The sequence below is a fragment of the Lepisosteus oculatus genome, chromosome 26 (genome assembly GCF_040954835.1).
Source record: "Lepisosteus oculatus isolate fLepOcu1 chromosome 26, fLepOcu1.hap2, whole genome shotgun sequence".
Classification (NCBI taxonomy): domain Eukaryota; kingdom Metazoa; phylum Chordata; class Actinopteri; order Semionotiformes; family Lepisosteidae; genus Lepisosteus; species Lepisosteus oculatus.
Genome location: NC_090721.1, coordinates 3,051,464 through 3,071,103, shown reverse-complemented (window position 1 = coordinate 3,071,103; position 19,640 = coordinate 3,051,464). Strand labels below are relative to the sequence as shown.

General features: G+C 40.7%; 1 protein-coding gene across 1 annotated transcript in view; it reads right to left on the bottom strand.

Annotated features, from left to right (window-relative positions):
• Positions 1 to 19,640, bottom strand: part of atp2a3 (ATPase sarcoplasmic/endoplasmic reticulum Ca2+ transporting 3) — an 83,954-nt gene that overhangs the window by 38,375 nt on the left and 25,939 nt on the right. The window contains exons 5-6 of the mRNA XM_006640831.3: positions 12,232 to 12,336; positions 10,146 to 10,284 (exon numbers count right to left, since the gene is read on the bottom strand). Coding sequence (XP_006640894.2) covers positions 10,146 to 10,284; positions 12,232 to 12,336 — 244 coding nt within the window. The remainder of the gene's footprint in view (positions 1 to 10,145; positions 10,285 to 12,231; positions 12,337 to 19,640) is intronic.

Genomic DNA, 19,640 nt, shown 5'->3' with positions numbered 1-19,640 from the left:
ACCAGCTGAAAAAGGAAGAATACAAAATGAATGAAAAGCCAGACAACTAGCATTTAGAAACAAGAGAAATATGTGCTTATATTATAAACTAAAACAATTTTAACTAGTTTTAAATACAGAGCCCAGTTCTTCTTAAATCAAAGGAGCACACAATCATCAGATTTCTTCCATTAAAGTCTCACAGATGCTGTGTTATTTCCAACTGCAGGACTGAAGCAATTTCTGAGATGTTATCATTAGTACTTTCCATTTGGTGCCATTGTTTAAGAACGCAGAATGGTCTTGAAAACTTGTCTCCACTTTCTCCAGACTTCCTTTTATTTAATGTAGTAAAAACACAGAGAAATAATGTATTTCATACCTCTTAAGTTTTTTTTAATTAAATACCGTGGCCATAGACTGGCTGCAGGGATTACTCCTTGATAAAGATGGAAATTAAAAACATTATCTACACCTTCCATCTCAAGAAACACATTGTAGCTCAAAGCAATTTCTATTACAAATTAAAAACATCTACTTGAATGCAAGTAATAATTAACAGCACAGGGCCTCAAAAGTCCCAGATTAAGGAACCCTTTTGAATCTGTTATTGTGAAACTTCAGCAATAGCTGCATAATTCCTTGTTCATTCTGACCTCTACTATTATGTTCATTGTTCCTTGTGAATGAGTTTTAGTTGGCCATGTTTGTCTGGTGAAGCATTAGTCTATGAAATTAAACACTGATTTCCTCTCTGTGAGGGAAGGAGAAAGATGGTGTTTCTGGGAAAAATCCTTACCTCCCATTTGTGGGATCTCCCTTCCCAGCCAACAGAGAAAATTCTCTGTACATGAATATTCTACTGTATAAGATATGTGGTCATCATGAGGGATAGGAGCAGATTCTGAGAACTGAGATATTCAGTCCTTTACAAACACACTGTGAAGATGCAAGAGTCACTATTCATGTGTGATTGCTTCATGAATGCTTCCTGCTGTGTCACAATAGCCAAGCTTTAAATGCATTTCTTGTGTTTTGGCCATGTGGACTACTAGACCTTACAAAAGATTGACGTGAGCTTTTGACCTGTGTGGCAACTGTGCTCTAGGTGTTGTTGGTTTTGGTAATTCACTTTAACCTTATCTGGAAAATTCCAAAATGAAGAATCTCTGCACCATCACAAGGCTGAACTGATCTGCTACCGTACCGGGAGGATTATAATATCAAAGCTAAGAACAGCACTGAAGGAAGTGCATCTTGACAACACAAGCTAGTGTTGCCAATATACAACAATATACAAAGCACTTTCACAGCAACGTTCAGGATATACAAGGAAAGCAAATTTTCCTTATAATGGTACTGTGAAACACACAGGTGTTCCATGTAAGTATCACACACATCTGCATCACCTGGAAGAAGGCCGAGATCCTCTGAGCAATATCTTTAGCTTTGGGTTTTCACTTTTATTAATCATTTTATTTGCACTATGTACAGTAACTACATATTAAGGAGGTCAAAGTTATGCGTAATCTACACTGCTGTTGTTCATTTTTTTCACACTGCCTTTTCGTCGGAGGACACAAAAACTAGGGGGACCTCCTGTATTGCAGTACGATGCCAAATGTATTAATTTAATATTAAAACTGTTCAAAATGCCGTACGGAGCAGGCAGGCTGATTTCACAATGCCAAGGCTACCCCTCTGAAGGTCAAGGTCTGGCAGCTCAGTTCACATACAGTATCCTCCTTTTAGCACTGGGAGGACCCAGTCCGAGAAGAGAAGCAGCCTTTTTTCAGCAGGATGTATTTCCTGCTGCGACGAGTCTGCCAGGAGATAAACAAAATGTTCTGGGTTTCTGTCCCTCTGCTCTGCATGTTGCTTTTAGACACTTAAAAAAGACTAAGAAAACACTTCAGGTTACCTGGCTCTCCTAATGTGAAGAAGGAGATGGACAATATGAAGTCAGAGTAACGTTCACCAGTAACTGTAGCGTCAGTCTAGATGTTTTATATCCTGCTGATAAATATACTGTGTTTATTATTCCCTCTGTCCACACCTGCCTCATAAAGCATATAACACTTTGCAATTAGTCTGTTGGATTCAAATGCTGCTTTTACTGAAAAACTGGAGTCCCTGCTGTCTGAAGCTAGCCATCAGCTCACGGGAACAGTAAGCTGGAGTAACCAAAGGGAGTTCTGTACAAGTAGGGAAAAAAATACTACAAACACAACTCTGGATAAGCTGCATGGAGTCAAAAACACTGCAGGTTAAGACTCTCCTACTTACAACTTAAAAATGGGGGGAAAACAAAGCGACAGCACATGATGTGTGGATGACCAGGACGTTGTGTGCCAAGCACTGGTGCATCTGGCTGGAAGTCACAGCCTATGATTTATCAGAGGTCAATGTCATCAGAGGACGAACATTTTCAACATTGCGAGCAAACAAGAGCAATCAATGTTTTCCACTTCTTATTTTTATTTTTGAGTTCGGTTTCTGGTGTTGAGTTCTTTGTTCCAGATTTGGAGCTGAGGGAGCTGATGTCATACCAGTGGGAGTCTCTGCTGGAATGCTGCATGCCTAACAACCAAGGGGCACAGTGCCAAAAGGAGAGACGCTACCCGCAGGCAGGCAGTGATGACAAACTGTGTTTTGAAATGCAGTGACCTAGGAGAATCCCCAAAATAACAAGGAGGAGGGAGGGGGAGTTTTCCAAGAAGGCAAAAAAACTTTTTTTTTCTCTCTCCACTCCCTCTCACATGAAAGGCCTACTGTGCTTAACTCTTCCAGAACTCTTTCCACCGTCTGCTAATGTCCTTAGTCATCACTTTTCTACGAGGCTTTTTATTTTAAGAGAGAAGTTGGTGCAGTCAACCCAGGTCACAAGTAACAACAAAGAGACCATCGGCTTATATACTGTAGCATCTGCGTATTTTAGACACACCGCTACAAAGAAGCCTTTTAAAATCAGGATCTGAAATCGGTCAATAGAGGAATTAACTTGGAAAGGCAAAATTCCTACACTGTCTCAAATGCTCTACATAAGCTTGATCTCCAGAAAGATTTTAGAATATACTCAGCTAATTTTTCAATGCATATCTAAGTCACAATGCTTGTATCAGGTGACCAGTCTTAACCGCACAAATACACATCTCTGTAACATACATATCTTTAAAAATTACAAACACATCTCTTCTTACCTACCGTACACATGTACAACTGGGCTCACAGAGCATAATACAGAACATGATCATTGCAGTTCGAGTTGTTCCAAGTTTCACAAGCTCTAATATAAGAGTGAAGTCAAATCCTGGGTATTCATATGTTATATTTATATTGGGCTCTTTTGCCTTTTTCTATAGGATTTGCATGAAAAGGCACATGCATTTATTTTTTAAATATACTTTTGTTTTGTCAGTGGATTAGTGAATAAATTTGCTCTTTAGCAAAGTTGAACTACTGTAGTTCAGCCTCCCATGCAAAGGTAGTTTCCTTTTGAAATTCTTAAAACCAACAGGTCTTGAAGTTCACATTGTCAAGAGGGTAGACATAACCTTACACAGCTTGTTAATTATCTCCCAGGACCTTGTGTGAAAGAACACAAGGAACATTTTTCCTCTCAATGGACTTGATAAAGGCTGCACCCAAGGCTGAGAAAAAGCACTCGAACCTTTGGGAAAATCATTCAAGAGGGACAGACCAAAGGGAAGCCCTAAGTCCCAGTACACAGAGCACATTCAACACGCATCTCTACGGCTGCTCATGACTTTGTGACTTATCGTTTTAACTGGCTACTAGTTTCCAATTCCACAGCCCTCAATAAATCTTGTCAATGCTCCTGCTCCATGCAACCAAGGGTTTTCCATCCTATAAAACCCATGAAACGTTCTATGCCAGATACGACTCTTAATTACGATGTCAAACTGGAACCCGCAGCGCACAGAGTCCTGTAACGGGGGAAATTTTCCACATGGTGGCTTCGGTATTCGTTCCAATTCCCATTTGCTCCCAGCTACCGGAATTTCCAGCAGGGGCTCATGGAGAAACCATGTTAACCGAAGCCACAGAGAGACTCCCTGTGCTCTGCTTGGCGTTCAGCAGAAAAAAAAAAAAAGAAAAGGCCCTTTTCATAATTGGTTAATGTTTTTTTTTTCTTCATGGTGCCGTCACCCACCTTGGGTCTGCAAGCATTTTTTTTCTCGACTCCAAAAACAATATTTCTATGCGAGAGCTCAGCTGGCGTTGTTTTTCTCTTTCTGTTTATACTGAGAAATGACTGCGGTTTACCTTCTCAACTGTTTACTGGTGTTTAAGGCTGCTTAGCAACGGAAATATGTCAGAGAAGCAGCTCTTGATGGAAAGGAAGGGAATTCTCCTGTTTCTGCCAGACGGGACAGAGCTGACAGCTGCTCTAGTTCAAAAGCATCAATTGGAAACAGTTCCTTCTCAGAGTTTCTAGATGCGGCCTACAGAAAAACAGAATCTAATAAAACAAAAGTGCTCCACAACAGACCACATTACTCTGTGATCCCTGAGGTACAGCTGTTACAGAACTTGATAAAGACTGGAAAGTTGCAAAATTATTCTTATTACTTAGGAAGCAGGTACTTCAAATACACACAGCATTTCTTTTCACATTACGGAAGCCCTGTTATTTATTGAAGACGTTAAAGTAAATGGGATTGTAGGTATCAGTATATTGTAGATAACCTTTCATTTAAGTAAAGGAAATAGCAATAATAGCACAAAATGTCCAGGAGTTGTAAAAGTATAATTTTTTAAATAGTTTTTGAAAGGCTTTGATTCGAAACAGACCTGGGCTTCAAGTATGCTTTGCGTAGAATGACACACCCCTGCGTCTCATAATGGCTACAAACAAGGCCGAGAGGTAATTAGTAATTAATTGATCCCAGGATCTCATCCAGCCACTTATTAGAGAAAGCCAGGGTTTCGGCTTCGAACTTGAACTTGTTCAATACACAACCCTGCGCATAGAGATAAGAGCACAAATTTCACACTATCTGATTAGACCTAGCCGGTCTAACCCCTTGTTTTCTCTAACCCTGTGCTCCGCCATGGGGATGTAGCAGTTGGGAAAGAGTCCTTTTCAGGTTTTTTGTTTCACCTTCTCCTCCGACTGAGCTGCTTGTGGGGGAGAGCGTGCTAGCCCTCTCCTGTTGCGCTTTTATTCGGAGCAGGTGGGACTCCTCGGAGAGCCGTGCGCTCATTAACCTCGCTCTCTCCCGCCGACCCCGCAGACGGGCTTTCCTGTGTCGAGGTATCAGCCCTTTCCGCAGGGCCTGACAGATTTGCTGTGTGAATCGGGCAGCCCCATCTCTCTGTCCCCACCACAGGCCCTTTCAAACGCCACCAGCTGGAGATGGGAAAACCTCAAGGTCTCAGGATGCCTGCTTGTCCCATCCTCCCACAGGGTGTCCTTTCCCTCCAGATCCTGTATCCTGCGTTCCAGGTCAGGGCTTTCCAGTACACGGGACGGGTCCTTCCACTAATTTGAGAGGGACGTCCCGCCAAGGTCAGCCCTCGAGCCCACGAGAGCTCAGCCCTCGGAAATTACACGACAGAGGCTGGCGAGAAGAATGGGCAGGCCTCGGATAATCTCTTGTGTGGGGCTTGCAAACTGCAACAACTTCTAACGCAGCTTCTTCAACAAAAAGAGATGAAAGAAAATCAAGGGGCCCTACCTTCGTGATCTTGGATGAAAAAAAAAATGTCAAGAAGCCTTTAGGTACAAGAGACAGCAAACACACAGATACAGGTTTTAATGGTTTGGCATTGCAGCCTCTTCCCACATAGAGAAAACGAAGAAGTAGAAACAAAAACAAATTCAACAGGTTTGATTCCAACACTGAGCAGAGACGTTTTTTTTCTGCTGCTCTGTTGTGCAAAAAAAGATTAATGTTTTTTTTTTTCATACTGCCTCAGTCGACCTCAAAAGAACTTTAGGAAATAATTTCAGTTTTTTTTTAAAGTCTTACTGTACTTCTGTTCATGCTGTTTCATGGTAACTTAACCAAGAATACATGACAGTCAGAGAAGACTTATTGAAGAGTATTTTCAATCTTTAAACATTAAACTTTCAGGTTGCGTTTGTGACAGCAGCATCATCTTGTTTTCTGTGTTATTCTCATTTTGTCTTTCTCTGCATAAAACGATTTACCAACTGTACTAACAGATTGTGACACAACAGATAAGACAAGAAGGAGGAGTGTTGGAAATAAAAGTTGCAGAATACCCTGAAGTCCCTTTGGTAAAGCACTGCATATTGAAGCTTGAGTTGTACCGACATGCTTTGCTTTTTCTATTCACTTTCCCAGAGGAATCTTTGCAGTTTTTTTGGTGGAATATTTTAAACCTTTATACAAATATTATAATAATAATAATAATAATAATAATAATAATAATAATAATAATAATAATAATATAATCAGTACAAAATAATAATAATCAGCACAAAATTTTCCCAAAGAGGACGCACCTTCTCCTAATTTTAATTCAGCTGAAATAACTATTTACAGTAGGAGTCAAATGTCCCTATTCTGTAGTTCACAAGGACTTGTGAATCTTGCTAATGATCTGTAGGAACTGAAGCAATGAATTAAAGTAAAATAAAGAAACATATGGGAAAAGATCATTATTTTACACTATCATTCTTCTTATCTTGCAAGGGACACTGTATCATAATTAAAAACACAATTAAAAATAAAACACCCTAATGAGGGGATGTAAGCATGTGAAAGTGTGCCAGTGATTTTTTGCACAGAAATTGAGGCCTTTAGGAAGCACACATCAGAAGAGAATGGTAGCGAGATACCACTGGTTGCTACAGTTCTCAATTATTAGGCCCTGTGATAATATCAGCTTCAACAAGTCTTTAGCAAGAAATGCAGCACAACAAAAGAAAAATGTTTATGATCCTTAACTTTGTAATCATCATTCACAGAAGCAACAAATGCAGAAGACAGAGGACCAGAAAAAGAGATTACAGAAATAAAATAAAAATATAAAATAAACTAAAGAAGGCAGACTTGAAATGTGAAAAATGAAAAATATTATTTATTTTTATAACTTTAAGAAGATCACTTCAATCAACAAATCTTGGAGACATAAAATACTGTTTGAAAGACACGTTATTGTATGTTAGTGATAAAACCAGGAGCCCTGACAATGCCAACAGGCTCGCGAGAGAGAATAAAACAGCTGATCTGTACCAACACAGTTCTGCAGTAATGTTGAGTAGCAGCAGAAACCAGAATCCAGTTATCTCCTCACTGACCTCACAAGACCTGGTCCAACACGTACATGTTTGTCTTGATTTCAAGCCGTTGATGTTCCCACTTTCATCATTTCTGCTTCCCACTACCTTTTGATCTGGGCCTTCTGGCCTTTAAGATCACTCCCTCATCACCGCTGCTCTTGCGTACTGGAATGCAGGGCCTGTCTTAGCAGAGCCCTGTGATGGCTCTGCCTGAACAAAGCATGTTTGTAAGCAAGTTGAGATGCCTCTATACGCAGACCTCACAAGGTCATTTGTCCCTTTGTACACGCCATGCAAGGAATCGAGGAATCCCAACAGAACTTCTTAAACATCTGCAAGTATTGCTTTACTCCCTTCTCCTCCGACTGCTGAGCTGCTGCTGCTCAAGTCTTTAGAGTTCATGGCTTCCTAGCTGATGACAAATAACCTCCCGAAGTGCAGAGCTGTAATCTGCTGTTTTCTATTTCTGAACACAAGGAAGGGGAGAGTGTAAAAAAAGTACAGGGACCCTGGTGAGCATGTTGGCCTTTTCTGGAAATAATTCCGATTTCTACTGAAGATACCACAATGAGCTACGAGTATCTCTTAAATCAGTGGTAAACATAATGGCATATTTATCATTATGGAATGCAATACCACAAAAATGGCAACAATGCATAAGTTCTAAAACAAGGAAGTATTAATTATGTTTGAGGAAACCATACACACTAAATACATCTCCATCATACAATGGCAGACTATACAGGTAAGTGCTCAAAACAGAGTTTTTCAAAGCTCCTTAAAAAACGTTACATGTGACGCTTAAAATCTGCTTCAATTAGTGTGATGTTAAAATTACTTTTCAGTAATAAGCATATGATAGAAAAACATTTTGTTATAAGGCACAACCAGAACAGTCACAATAATGCAAAAGTATTCAAAACTTAACAAAGAGACAAACTGCGTCAAATGTCGTTGTATGCATACTGTAGCATGTGTTCCAATTCTTATTTTCCAAAAGAATAGCATTTAAATGAAGAATGAGTGTGGCACCTGTTAAAACACAGAGAGGCTCTCATAGGAAAAACCTATGAGTCAGGTAGCAGATGTGCTTGGCCCATAACCATTTTTTCTGTATTTTCATGTTCATTTCTTTTTGACGTTATGGGGTCTCATGAGTTTGAAGAATAATAATGCCAAAATAATTACTAGAGATTGTATAAGAATGAAAAGATAGCAGGAAAAATGCATTTACCAAATGGATTGCAGTTCAGATTGGGACGGCTTGTGTGTTGATACGATATTATTTTGGATGAAAAGATGACTAGCGTAAAGCTGGAGCAGATGACTAAAACCCATGAAATTTCTGACGGCTGCAAATTGGAGTCTGTCTTAAGGAGATCTGTCGCTTGAATTTTAAACGCGCTTCTCCTTTCCAGGGTGATTCGTCTGCTTTCCTTTGATACCTCAACGCTGTCACTATTCCGTCAAGCCAAATCAATAAATGAGGTGCAACAGGTCATTAGTCCTCAGAGGGAGTGACAGAGCAAACTTCTTCAAGTGGAAAACACTTCATCGTTGTTTACCAAAGCACCCGAGGGAGTGATTTATGCTTTCTCAAACAAGCCTGGCACAGCGTCTTCAAGACTGAAAGCTTTTCCTTCAGAGCAAGAGCAGCATGACTCTGAGACCTCAAGACAGCCATGTTTCCATCACACTGATGTCAGCGAGGCATTCTTGTACGATTTTAACACCACACAAAAAGCACATAAACATCAGGAAAAAAACAAGACCTTGAAACTAAAAAGAAAGCTACAAAAGATTAACTTTAACTATGGCCCAGATTTAATAAAAAATTCCACCCATCAGCTAATTGCATTTTGCAAAGCCTGTACTTACTGGCAGCTTTTTGTATGATTCTGCCCAATGGAAATCTATCATCAACTACTTGGATTGTAACTTGCAATTGGTTGGTGATTTAAAGTTTTGATTTAATCCAGATCTCTGTATTAGAATGGAAAAACCTGTCTTTCAACCCTTCTTGACACTTCATTTAGAACTTCAGATGAAACCATTTAGACTATGTTCCATGTTTATATATTTATCTGTGCATATAGGTTTGTATTTTCTTTTTTTTTCATAAAAAAGTACTGCACAAAGACGTGCAATAATCAACAGCATTGATTTCCAACACAGCAACGATTTGCAGCAATACAGTACAAGTTTCAGAATGAGATGCTTGTAAGGAATTGAAAAGCTAGCCGCACTGGGACTCCTACTACCTCTGAAAATTACTGGCTTATTTTTATTTAGGTAAAATGTCTTCACCAGAATGTCATCAGCGGGTTTTTGCTCTAACTTTCACTGGTGGCGTAAACAAAGAAACTCTAAATTTCACCACAAAGAGGGATTCTAAGGGGTTTTTATGAGCCTCAAGGCAATTCCTTCCAACAATTCATCACATAGACACCAATGCAGCAGTCCTATGATTTATCATAGAGAGGTTACACCTATGCCCTGCAATGGACTGATGTCCTCTACAGGTGTACCCTGCCTTTCACCTGTTGGAAATGGAGGGATGGTCAGACAGTAAGCTCTCAAAGAGTGTGGAGCAGCGGCTAGGGCTCTGGACTTGGAACTGGAAGGCTGTAGGTTCAAAACCTAGGTGAGACACTGCTGTTGTACCCTTGAATAATTCACGTCAGTTGCTCTAGTAGAATACCCAGTTATATACTGTAAATGGGCATAAAGGTAAGTTGCTTTGGATAAAAGCATCAGCCAAGTAAATTAGTACCCATTAAAAACCCAAATACTAAACTGAAACAAATCAAATGACCTCATGTACTACATCCAAAAATGCAGAAGCACAGATCTTATCAAGACTGGGGCTCCAATTTATTGCAGTACTTACCAGCCACCTCTACTATATCTCCTGGCACGATGTCTCGAGCCTTGATCCTCTGGACGGTTTTCCTGTTCATTCGGAATACCTTTCCCATCTCCGGCTCGTACTCCTTCAGAGCCTCTATAGCATTCTCTGCATTTCTCTCCTGCCACCCCAGAGAAAAGACCATCAGTGAGGAACATGGCTGAACAGGTGCCTTGGTTCAATACTGACCGTGCATCTCCAAGCAGGGATCAGGGGCGCAGTAAGAAATTCAAGAAAAATCAGGGGAAAAGTAGTTTGAATCATCTCGTATTTCACAATTGCTGGCTTGGAGTATATCAGCCAACGTCAGGGTCTGGGTACAGTACCTCATGCTTCTGTCCTTGTTTGGAGTCAATACAAGGTCAGGGTGGAGCCGGAGTCTATCCCAGCAAGCAAGGGCACAAGGCGGGATACAATCTGGATGGGGCGCCAATCCATCAAATGGCAAAGACAGACCCCCCCCCCACTCACACAACAGGGCTAATTTTCCCAGAAACAAATTAACCTACCAGCATGTCTTTGGACTGTGGCAGGAAACTGGAGCACCTGGAGCAAACCCACACGAACGAGAAAAGAACATACAAACTCCACGCAGATTGTACCCCAGGTGCAGAATTGAACTCGGGGCGGCAATGCTAACCACTGTGCAGATAGCACCCCAGGAATTGAACCCTGGGCTGCAGCACCGCAAGATAATACAAGATACCTGCAACCAGTAAAGCCCGGAACGGATTGAAATTTTATGCAATTTGAGTTTTGTTTCTGTTCCTGCATTTATTTCATCTCATGTACTCTCAGACACTAGGCTCTTAACTGTCCTTGGATTGCGAATTCCCTGCTAGGTTAATTGTTTTGACAGGAAACGGTGATGAACAGACATTTCACAGACGTATTGTTAAGGAAGGGGCTGGGAAAAGAGAGACTGTATTTCTGTTGCAGTGACGGATTTTACATGTGATTTTCAGGTAACCATCTCCCCTGCCTCCCTGAGAGAAGCTTCACCCCTCTCGCCCGCCACTGCAGCAATGGAAACGAAGCCTTATCATGCTCAAACCACAACGTCTGTCTCATTTCTAAATGACTGAACCCGCCTCCCCTGTCAGCACACCTCTAATCAGATCGGTCTTTCGCTGTAAGTTTCAGAGTCCTCAAGAAGCTCTCAAAGAGCTCGCTTGCCTGCTGTATCCCGAGCCCGCCAGAATTTAGAACACAATATTGCAATTCCCCAAAAAAAATTGTTTTATTATTTGAATGTTTTGACAACCTACTAAGAGATGGGCAGGGCAGCAGAGAAATGCAGCCAAAACCTTCCACAACTTTTGTAAATGATAGGAAAAAATGTAACAGAACCGTGTGAGAGCACTGTATGTGTGCGAGGGAGGTGATCTTAATAAAGTGTGTTGCGTCGAGATAAATGTACATGACACACTGGCTGGGATGAAACCAAGCATTCTCCCCCCCTTTTGAACTGCAAATTTCAAATGTACCACAACATGAAGTCTTTCTAAAGCAGTCATGTCCACCCAGTGCAAAAGCAGTAATCAGGAACTGAGTTTGGACATTATGATTATGGGATGGGTAGTGTTTTTTTTTTTTAGTTAACGCCTGGTGCTGCCTTTTTAATAATAATCATCATCAGCACGCTTATCTAGCACTTTTCTGGACACTCCACTGAAACTGCTTTACAGTAATGGGGACTCCCCTCCACCACCACCAATATGCAGCCAGCCCCCACCTGGAAGATGCAATGGCAGTTATATTGCACCAGTCCTACACCCAGGAGGAAATGTGGTCAGGACCAGGGTTAACACCCCTACCCTTTTTTACATAGTGTCCCCATCTCTACACTGGGGCATTAGAACCCACACAGACTGCAGGGTGAGCGCCCCCTACTGGTCTCACTGACACCTCTTCCAGCAGCAGCCTTTAGCTTTCCCTGGAGGTCTCCCCTCCAGGTACTGGCCAGGCTCACAGCTGCTGAGCTGCAGTGGGCTGCCAGGTGTGAGTTGCAAGGCGGCACAGCTGCTGACTTTCACCAGCGTATCGCTGCAGAAGGACTGGGCCTCACCTGCCATACTCCGATGACGGCGTTTGCAATCAGAATCAGAAGGATGACTATGGGCTCCACGAAGGCTGTGGTGGTTTCCTCACCTTCCTCAAACAACGCCAAGACCTGCAATGGAAAACACATGGCAAATGAGCAGCAGCAATGACAGAGGAGGCTGACAGAAACAGAACTCCCTCAGGTTACACAGCGTGTCACCACCTCCCTTTCACAGGAGGCTCCCATTCATCAAAACAGAAAGCCCTGCACACAGAGGATGTGCTTTCAACACAGTGATGTCACCTCATTCTTACAGGGTGTGACAACAAAATGGCCCAGGGAGTTATCTGTACATAATCACATTTCGATTCTGGGAACCCTAAACACTCACGTTGAGAGATGACTTTTTGCACAAGCAAGCCAGGCGCTGACCTCAATTAAAATTAGAAATGCTGAGAAAAAAAGTGGAAAACAGACTGACTTGGAACATTTGTAAAAAGACAAATAAAGCTGAGCTTTCACTAACCCCAGGCACAAATCAGCTCAAGACTAGCAACTAAAACTTATTTTACCAGGACTTTTTTCTACAAAGATACTGGCATGAAACAAGGGTAGGGTATGTGTCTGGAACAATGTTGTTGAAGCCAGCCTTTGAATTCTTTCACAACTGGATCCTTGGATCAATCCTCCAATATGTACCTAACAGATCAGACAGACCAAAGGGCCTCTTATTGTTTATCAATTTTATTTTTAACAACACAGTTCAGCCTGGGCTGCAGCCAGTCAGTTATATAGGACAATAACATTTGTGAATTTTGCAATACAGAAGAAGTACTGCAAAGTGTTGTTAACCATTAAGTAGTCCTGACCAAGTCAAAACGATAATGCTTCTGTATTTGTTTTGATAGCATCACTTTGGTTCAGGAACTGCTGGTGAACTATATCCGTGTTACAATGCAGCCTGTGTTACAGTTAACCCTGGAGCTGCCCTGAGGCGAATCCTGCTATATAAATACAGGTGCAGAGAGGGAAACAAAAGGACATTTATGTATCTAAAATTATAACTGAGAAGATGAGCTTAATTCTGCCCCCCCCCCACATTGAAAAAATAATTGAATGTTTACAGCCTGGAAATCAAGAAGCTTACAGTCGATACAACTACTTGAAATTGTTTCTTAGGCTTTTATAAATAATTAATATAACTTTGCCATTTTTTCTTTTAAAAGATTCTTCATTCATCACTTTCTGGTGTTTCCAGCGCACAAAAGAGATTGACGATCTTCAAGGTGACTTCAATAATGTTTCTTCATTTGGAAAACCAACACATTCTCGCCATTAACACAAAATTAGCACAGTTGCAAGTCTTGCAAAATTAGCCAAATTGCATTCATAAAATGGTCAGTCTTTTCACAAAGTGAAGGTGGACCTTAAGATGTCTGCTTGCATTGCCACATTGCTATGTGGGGATAATTGCCCTATCACTAAAGCGAGATAGGATTCTCACACCTTAACATTTTAATGATTGAGCTTGATTACAAGAAAAGTAAAGCATCTAATCAGGCACTTCCAAAATTAACCCTTTTAGGTCTACATTTGGCACTTATAACAATGCAGAATTCTAGATTGCATAGACTCAAAAAAATATCAATGTCATTTTAATGAAAAAGCTTATAGTATTACTTCTTGATTCCCAGTCACCACCCCTCACACATGTTACTTCACAAACACTTTCCTGGTCAGAACTAAAATACACAGATTGTTAACACATCCACCAAATAAATTTGTAAGAGACCAAAAAAGGTAAGACTAGAAAGCAGAAGTGCTACATAGATTCAATTTACTTACACAACTTTAGATATTCTTAACCAATTCTTGATTACAGTGGACTATGAAGTTTGATTGCATAGCTTATAGAGTTTATCTCATGGGTACTTAAAATAAAACAATAAGCTGAGCACTTCTATTAATAACATATTAAACCTGCACAGAACATTTCAAGATAGTTCATTATAGTTTGAAATACACAAGACTAGAGCAAGAAATGCAAAGCTACACGGTTTTGGGGCACTTTTACAATGGATTTTGCTGAACGAGTGCTGTCAACTCCATAGTATATATTATTAAGAATTTCCCTATGTCGCTCATTTGTGGAACAACAAGGAGGTCTTTTTTTTAACAGGGCCAGCTAAACTTGGCTTGTGGTGTACAACCTACGTTACTTTTCAACTTGTTTTGCTTTTTAACGTTTATTTCCACAGGCCATGGGGAGGGCTTTTTTTCAGTCCTTTCAAATGCTGTCAGATTTCAAAAAGTACCTTGTTAATGCTCTTCATAGCAGTTTCCCACCCATAATTCAGGCAGAAAGTTTTACTTTCTCAAAGCAAGCACTTTCCCCTCCGTTTTCAGTTCTCACCCTACTCACTTTTGCCATGCTCGTTAATGCAATCCAAACCACAGGCGGACCTCACACCTGCTCTCTGCACGAGGATACTCCCAGCTAGTCCGTAAGGGAGGGGCTGAGTACCTCGCAGCCAACTTTACACCCACAGACCAGTTTACACTGACAGACCAGTTTGAGGCTTAAGCACAAGACAGTCAAGCTGGGGTAACTCAAAATGAGGTTGCAAAATGGGGCACAAGACAAAATACTTTCAGAAAGTAGATACTGTCAAAGACACTACTGATGAAATTGCTGTATGCCAACTCAATATTGGGACATTTTAGTCAAAAGAGCAAGTTGCTTGTTGTTTAGCATCTAAAACATGACTCTTTAGTTGTTATTCTGTTTTGTGACCCCTGCTTTATTCTTCCCTAACTTTCCTTTTTTAGAGTGTTTATTATTGCAACTAATCTGCTGAAAGAGCTCCCAAAAACCATTCTATCAGATACATTTAAGAAAGGGCACTGGAGACAGAAATAACAGCATGGCAGTCACTGGGAAGCATGCTGCATGATGCACTGTGTCAAATCCTCTCTTTCAGTCTTGCTAAACCTTTCAAAAACAATTTCCGCTTGAGTACCTAGACAATGTGGCACATCTCTGTCATTTCTCTAAAAATAATCACAGGAAGATGAGAAAACATGAAATCATGAAACCATGAAAAAACAGGAAATATATTACTGGGTCTAAATACCTGTAAATGAATTGATAGTAGCGGCTCTCCCCTGTTTCCTGCCTTATCATTGTGCAACACATGAATTAAATGCAGGACAATTAAAGATAGTTCTAGGCATTAGAGCATCGCCAAAAATGCTTATTCTAAAGAAATATGCTTTGAAACACAAGCACACAGACTTGTTTAAAAAGAAATTAGGTAATCTCATAGACTGCTTTGAAAAATTACTGTTCTTTCCATCCATCCAAACAAATTAAAATACAAAGTACTAAAGCCTGAAATGTCAAAGTACTCCAGTGAACCTGGATCATGTTTTTGTTTTACTGCAGAGAATGGACCTCTTCTTTATCCAGAATACAACCTGAGAAGTTGAAAGCCTAAGAAAAAATAAAAGACACACTGAAGGTGGAAAACAACAGCATTAACATCTTTTAAAAAGATTATAGATAGTTCCTTTGGTCAGCACCCACTCCCTTTGTGAAAATCTTTCTTCATTACTGATTGTGGAGTTGTGTTGTACATCAGTGTGTAGACGTGCCAGAAAAGTTTTAATGGAAGGGCTACTAAATCTTTCTTTCAGGGACTGGATATGAAAAAACTTGTGTGTTGATGTACAAATTTATTGAAGTTCCAGGCATGGAACAAAGGTTGAGAGGTTGGCTTTTAAACAGCCATTTTAAATCACTAGGAAAAGGCTAATTGCTTTCTGAGATATAGAGGGAATATAGCCTGGATTTGTACGTACTGTACATACTGTATACACTGCATTTAGAAAGTATTCTCCCACTCCTGAACAACTGCAAATATCGCTGTCTTATGGGCTGACGTTTCATTGCATTTAAATTATTTTTTCACACAACACACTGGATGGACCGTGCTGGTGAACTGCGATTTTCAGGTCCTTACACAGATCCCCACTGTTGGCGCTTTGACTGGGCCACTCAAGGCCATTCATCTTCTTGTTATGAAGGAACTTTGCTGTCATTGTGACTGTGCCCTCGGGGTCTCTGTCGTGCTGGAAAGTGAATCTTTGGCCCAGGCTGAGGTCTGAGGCTGACCGAAGCAGGTTCCCCTCAAGGACTTTCTTGTATTTGGCCCCATTCATTGTTCCCTCTATCCTGATTAGTGTTCCAGTCCCAGCTGCTGAAATGCATTTCCATGATGATGATGCAGAAACCACCAACATTCATGGTAAGGATGGTGTAACTCATGTCGACCACATGCCTTCTCGCAGACTCTGGCCTGCCTTTAGCTTCTGTCTAGCCACACTCCTATAGAGGCCAAATCTGTGTAGTGCAGCAGAGATTGTCCTTGAACAGGTTCTCCTGTCTCAGCTGTGGAATTCTGTAGCTCTGTCAGGGTGGTCAATGAGTCACTTGTCTGATGGAGGTCCATCTTGCCCACGTGCTCAGTCTGTGCCGGTGGCCTGCTCTAGAAAGAGTCATGGTGTTCCGTATTCTTCTCATTTTCTAATGATGGACCTGACTGGAGTCCTGAGAAATTTCAACATCTTAAGATATATTTTTATACCCCTCCACACAGTTGCACGGACACCTCTCTTTATTCCACACCCTTTGTCTTCCGAAACAAATGTAAAAAACAGAAATGACTAATTTCTAGGTAACCTGAAGTGAATTAGGTTATTTTGGGGGAAGAATAAGGGGTGGGACATTCATAAAGCATCTACAAAGAATTAAGGATGGACAGAAAGGTGTGTAGTGTAGGAAAAATACTGGACCAGAAAGTCTTGTTCAGTAATAATAACCTGTGGTGGCAGCTACAGACCTGTCAGAAATCCTGTTTTGGGTAACAGGCTGAACTAAAAAAAAAACCCCTCCCCAGTAATAACAGTCTTAGCAGTGAACACATAGGCCAACCACAAGCAAACTAACTGACAACACTGGGGTTGTTGCTGTTGCATTTCCCATTCACAAAGAGAATTTGAACATAAAGAGGGCTGAGGGAGATGCCCCTGGTTGGCATAGCTGGGTGCACTGGATCAACTAGAGTAAAATACCTCACTCAAGGTACAACAGCAGGGTCTACAGTGCAGGACTCAAACCCACATCAGGGGCTTACCCACTATTCTACCTTCCCCCCGAAAAAAAACATTTTGGGCTGGCTCGGGTGTTGATAGAAACTCCTACGAGAGCGAATTCAATACCCACTTGTTCTTCCCTTCCTGCTGCGAGCGATGTGCATCGAAATCCAGCCTCTCCCTGAGAACAGTCTTATCCCAGTCTCCAATAGAGGAAATCCATGCAATTGTTGCTTGTGACCTTTACAATTTAATAGCACAATTTGTCCAGTTTGCTTCCTCTTTTTGTGTGGATTTGATGGAGGCAAAAATTGTATTGGAGTTTAAGGAGTCCAAGCGTCATGTTTTTGTATGTTTTTTTTGGTGGCTTAGTTTTACATTTTGATATGACAAGATGGTTATTTCTCCTGCACTAAGGCTGCCTGCTGTCCTGCTTAGAAACTAGGAAATTCACTCTAAGAAGCCATGTTAGACTAAAACACACACACACATCTTTCTCAAAGTACCTTTGCAATCATTAATGTAACGGCAATCAGAAAAAAATGGATAACAGTGTTGAATAAGAATTAAAATCATTGAGGCAGTAATCTCTGCTCTACATTACTTTCCTTAAAGATAAAAATTACATCTATTTCTTTTGCTCTCATGCTAAACTCATTTCTTAGAAATACATTTTTTATTTAGTGTGGAATGCTGTTAGGAGCTCAAATCCATGCAGAATGTGCTTCACTGACTAAACCAAACTTTCAGAATACAAGCTCTCAATAAAGTTCTTAATGGACATTAAAGGGAACCCACAAGTTTCTACAGTTAAGGTAGCATGATGACCGCATCAGCTGTCTGGACAATCTGTCAGATCAAGTGAAAGTGCATGTGAGCTGGAGTGTAAGCTTCACTTAAATTTCACAGTGTGAACTTAGGTGAAGAATAATCCTGCATAAAAGAAAACCTTGAAACCACCAAGAGACTATTATTAAGAGGCTGCAAATTGAATATCTTCTGGCTTGAAGAGCACCAGGGGAAACCCGTGCCTGCATTTCTTTAAGAGTTCAAAAAGGAAATCCTATTTCATTCAATTTACTGTAGTATTTTGATGAAACAGATCTTTTCTTGTATACAGTACGCACTAACAAGAAAGGGAATCTGTAGGACATTTTTTAAAAGCTAGGATGATTCCATTTCAAGAACTTGAAGCTCACGCTAATAAATTGTAACTAATTATGTTGACTAATAGGGTACATCAAACAGAAACAGCAGATTTGAAGGTCAGCAATTAAGGCTGTGGGTCAAACCGCACAGTGGCTAGGCGGCATTTAGCACTGTCCACTGTTTTTTCTAATTCGTAAAGGCAGTAATAACAGCTCATTCTAAACCAAAGAGAAAAGACACCTATTAATTATTCCAAGTATTATGTAAAAACAGTGCCTGAAACTTCTCTAAGATACCATAACACATCAAGATGAACTTTTATATCCGTTCAGAGCACAGAAACAGGGGCTGCTGAGCAGAGGGCTTGTGGGGATCTATGCATGATTTAATTGGCTGATCAGCTGATTGGACTCTAGCCCCATCAGGGGGCTGTATCGGTGGCCACACTCTGCATGTACTGAGATCTGGGCCAGGACACAGAATGTTTATCTTGTGCAGAACTAGAAAGACTCCAGAATAGTGGAACAGGCTGAGCCAGGAAAAATAGTTACAACTAAACATGAACCCCCTAATGAAATGCACACAAGCTTACATATAATCCAGACAGCCTGCTAATTAAATAATTTATTCAAACTGATCCTGTGTGTAAGCCGTTACAGTACCTATTTTCTACACATAAGGGATCTCAAATCTGGATTGTGAGACAGATTTAGGATTTTTCTGATATTCAGACAAAATACATGAAAGGTGTTGAGGAATTTTCCTCGACTCCTTTCATGCATATCACGTATCATATCTGTGTATGAACTGCGAGATTTCGTGTGGAATATGCCCGCATATTCTGCACAAGATCAAACCCCTCTCTGCTTTCATATCCTGTGCAAACTGTTCCCTGTCACTACAGAATCCCTGCATACTTGCATTCAACCAAAACAGCTCCTGTTGGTGTCTCAGATACAAGCTGCTTCTGTCCTCATGGGATGCAAATTTAAGGAAAAATGGGCTGCCGTATTGAAATATATTAAAAGTCATGCAAATGGTTCAAGTAAGGTGACCTAAGCCAAACTTGCTTTTTTGTTCTAACCAAATTCTCCTTGAAGCTTTACTGGGCTTTGTGATATTAATTATTG